Here is a 7576-nt window from a genome sequence, read left to right as displayed (position 1 = left end):
TGAAAGAATATGACCAGTTTTCAGTTTGGGATTCTACCATTTAGTAAAGATAGTCCACTTAATTTTAGAAATAAGAGATTTAATATATAATACATAATAATACTTTTATGTATTTTTAGTTACTGAAAACATTTATTGTAATACTGTGAAGAAACTATGCTGTTATAGTCTTCAAGACTTAAATGAATCAAGTGTTTATTAGCTGCTGTAGTTTTTAAACTAATAAAAATCAGTACATCAGCAATTTGTAATATAGTTTTGAAAATAATGCCTTAACAACTTTACAGTGGTTATAATTACTGTATTTAGGCCTAACATTATTTAATAATTTGACATGAAGCCTTTTTAATAGTTCGCTGGTGCAGATCAGGGATAGGTAAACTATGACTGGTGGGCCAGATCTAGCCCGTCTCCTGGTTTTGTAAAGAAAGTTTTTTTGGAACATAGACGCAACTATTGTTTACATGGTAGTTATGGCTACTTTCACCCTATGCCAGTGGGGTAGAATAGTTGCAACAGAAACTGTATAGCCCACAAATCTGGAAATGTTTAAATTAAGATTTTAAAAATCGAAAAATTCTTTGAACCTATACAGGGCAAGTCCATTGACCCCTGAGGTAGAAAACAGTCAAGAAGTTGGGTGCCGAAGCCAAATGGCCTAGGTTCAAATTCCCTTTCTCTCATTTCATAGCTAGTGACCATGGGCAAATCACTTAACCTCTATGTCTCATTATGAGGTTTAAATGAACTAATTTGTATAAATAGTGCCTGGCGATTGCTGTTGTTTCTGCTTGGAGCTTTTATAAGTTATTGTTAATAGAAAAATTACACTAATGACTATGGCTACTTACAGCAGACGTCAGTGGGGTTGAGTAGTTGCACCAGAAACTGTAAATCCCAGAAAGCTGGAAATGTTTAAATTTAGATTTGAAAAATTGAAAAATTCTTTGAGCCTATAAGGACAAGTCCATTAACCTCTGGGGTAGAAAACACTCAAGAACTTGGGTACCGAAGCCAAATGGCCTAGGTTCAAATTCCCTTTCTCCCTTTTCATAGCATTTGACCATGGGCAAATCACTTAATATCTATGCCTCATTATGAGGTTTAAATGAACTCATTTGTATAAATAATGCCTGGCATATACTAAGCACTGTGTAAGTGATTGCTGTTATTTCTGCTTGGAGCTTTTATAAGCTATAGTTAATAGGAAACTAACACTGACAATTTTCCTTTTAGAGTGTCAAAGGCACTTTGAGTCTTTTATTTTTTCAAGAATGTAATAAGACTTTTTTCATTTACAGTCAGTGTTTCCTGTTACCAAAATTTATTTTATGAATATAAAGAATTGAATGTCTTTAAGACAGTACTTGTGCTTAAATGTCAAACCATTGTTTTCCCAAGGCACATCAAACTGGCTCTGCATAGTCCCGGCCTCTAAAGCTTGTGTGCATACCCTAGGGAGCATGTGAAATCCATTTTGTAAATATAGTTTTAAAAATAATGCTTGGGACTTCCCTGGCGGTCCAGCAGTTAAGACTGTGTGCTCACAATGCAGGGGGCTTGGGTTCGATCTCTGCTCAAGGAACTAGATGCCACATGCATGCCATAACTAAGAGCCCACATGCCACAACTAAAAGATCCGGCATGCAGCAACTAAAGACCCGGCACAGCCAAACAAACAAACAAACAAATAAATAAATAAATATTTTTTAAAAATAAGTAAAATAAAATAATGCCTTAGGAGTTAGGAAAAGAAAATATGAGAACGTTTTTACCTTTGTATTATTTTTTAAAAATCTGGGTAGTTTATAATGTACATAAATTATATGTATGGAACTTTGTGTATATGATTTGTTAATAAATAAGATGCATATTAAAAAGTTTTCTTATGGTTTGCCCAGTCAAGTGTTTGGAGGATATTGGAGGACAGAATGATGAAATATAGAGCCTCAGCAAAGATAGAATTTAGAACCAATTCCCTGACTTAGAAGATAAGGAAAATAATTCATAGACTGTAATTGAGTTGTCCAACTTTACATAACTGTTCAAAAACAGGTCATCCAGTGGCTAGAATCTAATCACTGACCGACTAGAATCTGGGTCACTGGACTCGTAAACCAGAACTGACTGTTTAATTTCTCAGGTTGATGATCCTGGCGTATATGCTTTATATGTGTGTGTGTAAATCTCTGACATAATAAGCCATACTCAGTAGGCACACCCTGCTTCCTTATTCAAGCATCTTAATTTCATCCCATTAAATCTTTGAAGTATCAGACTACCAGAAGGCATGAAGAAACCTGGGCTGAGAGTCTTCGTTCCAGGAGACCTGATCTTGACTGTATGGCTGGTTTGAGGTGCATCACTCTGAACTGCAACACGCTCATTGGTGACCTGGGTGCATGTGCTTTTGGAGAATCTCTTAGTGAGGAATTATGGCTTAGAGGTAAATTCTAAAATTGAAAATATTGAATTTTTAATATTATATATGCTTAGCTTTTGGCATGATGCTGTTGTGATAGGAATTTTTTTAACCCTCATTTTTCTGATAGCTTTTATGTTGCTTTAAAACTTTCTCCAAGAGTTGCATATATTCTTTACAGAAAATACAGAGTAACAAGAGAACAATTACCTATAATCTTAATACCCAGACATAATCACTGTTCATCTTGGTGTATATGCTTTCAGTCTTTTTTTTCTATATATATTTGTACACTTAGGGATTACAAAAATAGAATTATAGTATACTTGCTATTTCATATTCCTGCTTTTTTCACTTAATGATGTATCATGTAGTAGTCCATGGTATTGATGTCCCATAGTTTAATCAATTCTTTGCAATTAGATTTAGACAGTTTATTTTTCCCTGTCAGAAACAATGTGAATACATTGTATATACATCTCTGTGTCGGGATTACTTCTGTAGAATAAGGTACTAGAAGTGGAATGACTAAGTGTGACATATTTTTAAGACTTTTCATACACATGGCCAAATTACCACCCAGAAATGCTATGCCAATTTGTGGTCCACCCCAACAGTGGATGTGAAGCCTGCCTCTCACAAACACTGGCTTGTAGCACTTTTAAAAACTGTAAAACTACAAAATGAGTACCTCTCCCTTTTTTATGCAAGTGGGATTACTCCAAATTTTGTAACTTTCTTCAGTTAATTTAGTATGAGCATCTTAGCAAGTCAGTAAATTTGCATCTACTGCATCATTTTTTGTGACTGTTCAGTGTTCCATTATATGAATATGCCACAGTACACATAGCTTATCCATTCTTGTATATAAGCTATGTCCAGTTTTTCAGTTACAAATAGTACTCTGATATATATCCTTACCTATATCTCTGACTATTTCTTTTGGTTAAGTTCTTAGAAAGAGAGTTGTTGGATCAAAAGGGTATAGACTTTGTAAAGGCTTTTATTACAGAGTCTTGGCTTAATCTGATAGGAGAATAACCACATGTTTTATTTTGTATTCCTTTGGTTTACTGGTGAGGTTTACTGGCTATTTGTATTAATTTGGCTATTTGGTTAATTATACCCTGTGTCCATTCTTCTGTAGTGAGAGTTTGTAAGGGTTGTATCATATCCTGTCAGATCCATATGTCTGACTTTCTATTTCCGTGTGTCGTGGGATGTTGAAAGACTCCAGTTATTTTAATGTGATGGTCCACACAACACTTTAAAAAAAGACTCATGGTAGTTTCCTTTCATGTAATATTTTTTAATGCCTGTGCTTTTGTGATGATCCCTTTTGTTTAAATGAGTAGGTTGTTCAGCCCCAGAAATACTAGAATTCATTGTCATTTGTTCTGATTTTTGTCTGACCTTTTACGGAGAGAGTTCTTGACCATCATACTTTCATGATAGATTTTTAGTGTGCTCTATTCACACATTCTTTGAATTTGTTATTATTTGTATCCTCTTAGACTTGTCTTTTTTGTTCTAAAACTAACAGTTATTAAATTTCTTCTATTTCTGTTTTCCCCTTTTAACTAGTTTCAAGTGTGATTTGCAGCTCCAGATCATGATCAAAAGAATGCAGTGCATTTCTGAGCTCCACCAGTTTTTGCTTCTGAGGGTACACTGCCACTGCCGCCCTTGCTAATTATGAACTGAGATTCATTTTGTGATGTTTTTTGCTCATAGATTATATACAGTAATTCTTCAGTTCTGCAATTGTAAAATATGTTGGATGATTTATTGGTACTAAAGGCAGGGTTATCATTGCACATCCAAGAAGAGGTTTTTAAATTGGATTATGCATTATGTGTGTGCGTATACGTTTCTGTTTTTTTCCATACCCCAAATTACAAACCTGCCATGACTTGTCTTGTGCAGGACTCTTCCACACGTGAGAAAATGAGAGTTGTCTATATGTTAAATCTGTATAGAGTTAGCAAGTGACCTTTTGTCTTTCATCAACAGCCCCTTGCTAATTATGAACTGAGATTCATTTTGTGATGTTTTTTGCTCATAGATTATATACAGTAATTCTTCAGTTCTGCAATTGTAAAATATGTTGGATGATTTATTGGTACTAAAGGCAGGGTTATCATTGCACATCCAAGAAGAGGTTTTTAAATTGGATTATGCATTATGTGTGTGCGTATACGTTTCTGTTTTTTTCCATACCCCAAATTACAAACCTGCCATGACTTGTCTTGTGCAGGACTCTTCCACACGTGAGAAAATGAGAGTTGTCTATATGTTAAATCTGTATAGAGTTAGCAAGTGACCTTTTGTCTTTCATCAACAGCACTTGATCTGCAGCAGTGTGGCCTCACCAATGAAGGAGCAAAGGCTTTACTAAAGACCCTTGAAACCAATAGAACTCTGCTCATTCTGGATATAAGAAAAAATCCACTTGTTGGTATGTGGTCACTTTTTTTTTTTAATTGATAAACACATAGCAAAACAAAAAGAATTTGTTCACGTACTGACAATTTTTAAAACTTAATGTGTTTAACTTTCCTCATCGTATACAGTTGTCCCTTGAACAACGTGGGGGTTAGGGGTGCAGACCCCTATGCAGTTGAAAATCTGGGTATAAGTTTATAGTCAGTGGTTCCACATCTGTGGATTCAACCAACCTTGGATCGTGTTGTACATATTTACTGAAAAATATCCGTATGTCAGTGGACCCACGAGGTTCAAACCCATGTTGTTCAAGCTTCAACTGTACTTTTCTAATGTTGCACTTCCCTTATGTTTTTAGCAGATAATGTACTAATTAAAGTGAGTTATACTTGTAAATTGTTCTCATCTCTACTCTGAATAGAGGTGAACCTAGATACTAAGCCTGCTTTCACCAAGAGCATTATTTCCTTCTTGTGCAACCTGTGAATTTTTGCAAGGAATACTTTATTCATTTGTCAGTTTCACAGGTAATTTTTGGAATACCTTCTGTGTGCCAGATATGGGTTTAGGCACTAGGGATAAAGCAGTGAACCAGACAGACAAAAGTCTTGCCCTCATGGAGCTTACATTCTAGTGAAGTAGTTCAGATAGAAATGAGTAAAGAGATAAGTAATATAATTTTAGATAGTAGGAAGTGCAAAAATACCTTAATGTAAGGAGAGTTGGCGGGGGCAGGTAGCACTCCATTGGATAGGTTTATTAGGGGACAGCTTCACTGGAGAAGTGGCATTTGAATGGAGACCTGAATGAAGAGAGGAGCAAGCCATGGAAGATCTGGAGTAAGCACATTCCAGGACAAGGAGGCCATGAGTATGCAGGCATGTAGGTGGGTGGAGTATTTAAGGAAAAGCAAGGAGGCCAACCTGGCTAGAGTACTGAGTGAAGAAGAGTGTGGTATGACATGAGGTCAAGGTGCTAGCCAGGGGTCTGATCTTGTAAAGTCTTGAAGGCCAGAGTAAAGATGTGGATTATTCTAAATGAGTAGAGGATTTTGAAGTGGAAAAAGGCATGATCAAAATAGTATCTGAATAAGGTGACCTGATATAGAGAATGGACTTGGGGAGATAAAGAAGAGAAACAGGGAGACCAGTTAGGAGACTATCACAGTTGTCCAAATAAGAGATGTTTATGGCTTAGCTTAGGATGGAAGTTTGGAGCAATTGAAAAGTGGTTGAATTCAGGTTGTGTTTTGAGGGTGTAGCTAACAAGACGTGTAGACAGATTAGATGTGAGGTACGAAGGAAATAGTAACAAGGAGACAAGTCTTTGGTGATTATGTGTGCAACTGGGTGGTATCACTTAGAAGAAGGGGGCTGATGGGAGGAGCAGCTTTTGAGGGAATATCAGGACTTTGGTTTGCTATCTTAGATGCCCTTTAGGTATCAAAGTATCTGGACAGTGCTCAGTCTCTACTTTCTATCCAGAGGTATCCAAAGCCACTTTAGATGCAAAATGTTTAAAGTTGACCTTTGCTGCTGCCAAAATAGTAGCCACTCTGTGCAGTCTGCAAGGTGGCATCTTAGGTTTCTGAGGAAGAAATACACAAAGGGGGAAATAAATGTATAAATATATAATGTAGATTTCATATTTAATTTTATGGGAAAAGCAATAATTACTTGGCTTTTGGTTTTAAATGGAAGTAGCCACTCATTGGGAAATAATTACTCTAATTTCAATTTATTTTATTCTAGATCATTCTGTGATTAAAGCCGTTATCAAAAAAGTCCTCCAGATGGAAGGAGTGCCAAGTCAGAGGTATATAACATGTTTTAGTTCTCTTGGAAGAATTTCTCTTTAATGGCTTGTTTTTCTTGCTTTTTAAAAGAATATTATCAAGGTACTTGCTGCCATCTTAAAACTAAGTTTTTAGTCAAATGAAATGGTTGTTCTGTTTTTGAAAATGTTGTGTGATGCTTTAATTTAGGCTTCCCAGAAATGCAGATTGAAGACCTTTTATTCACTTAAAATATCTTAATTTCAAATGAAGATCAAACCCTCACAAATTACCTGTAACTGAAATGGCATATTTATCATTTCTCTCTCAGTACCAGTGGATAACTTCTCCATCAGTGAAGGAACCATCCAAAGCTGCTAGACAGAAAAAGAACCATAATTTGGGAAAGTGGTCGAAAAGGAAAAGCTACTATTAGAATTGGTAACTCTTCCTTTTTTTTAATGCTACTAGAACTTATACCCCTTATATTTTCCGGTGTGCTAAGATTAAGACAGCCTTAATGGTTATTCCTTAATGGTTAATTATTTCCTTAATGGTTAGCTGTCAATATTATTTGTGGGTCTTATGGAACGCACCTAGGATGTTCCTGACACATAGTGTTTAATATGTATTAGATATTAATTTTAATATGATAGAGCTCTTGAAGTAACAAAATCCATATCCAGATACGAGGTCACCTTTTCTCCCTTTCATGTGGGGTGCAGGCCTTAGGGAAGGGAGGGAAGCATGTGATGTGTCTAGTGACAATCCCAAAATAAAATAAAATATGCAGAGCCCTTGGTGCTTTACAGATATGAATACCTTTTATTGTCCGCACAACCCTGTGAACAGACAGTGTTTTACAGCAGCGCAGACAGGTTAGGGTCAGGTGCGGCGGGGAAGTGGGATCAGGCGGGAGAAGAACATGGGGAGAG

General features: G+C 36.1%; 1 protein-coding gene across 1 annotated transcript; it reads left to right on the top strand.

Moving 5' to 3' along the window:
- Positions 1 to 1880: 1880 nt before the first annotated feature.
- On the top strand, positions 1881 to 6812 carry LOC112062587 (centrosomal protein of 78 kDa-like). Its single transcript, XM_055091454.1, has 3 exons — positions 1881 to 2446; positions 4767 to 4880; positions 6619 to 6812. Exons 1-3 carry the CDS (start codon positions 2344 to 2346, stop codon positions 6723 to 6725), a joined length of 324 nt encoding a protein of 107 aa, XP_054947429.1. The 5' UTR covers positions 1881 to 2343; the 3' UTR covers positions 6726 to 6812.
- Positions 6813 to 7576: the final 764 nt, after the last annotated feature.

This window comes from Physeter macrocephalus, chromosome 16, assembly GCF_002837175.3.
Source record: "Physeter macrocephalus isolate SW-GA chromosome 16, ASM283717v5, whole genome shotgun sequence".
Taxonomy (NCBI): domain Eukaryota; kingdom Metazoa; phylum Chordata; class Mammalia; order Artiodactyla; family Physeteridae; genus Physeter; species Physeter macrocephalus.
This window is presented reverse-complemented; position numbering and strand designations above follow the sequence as displayed.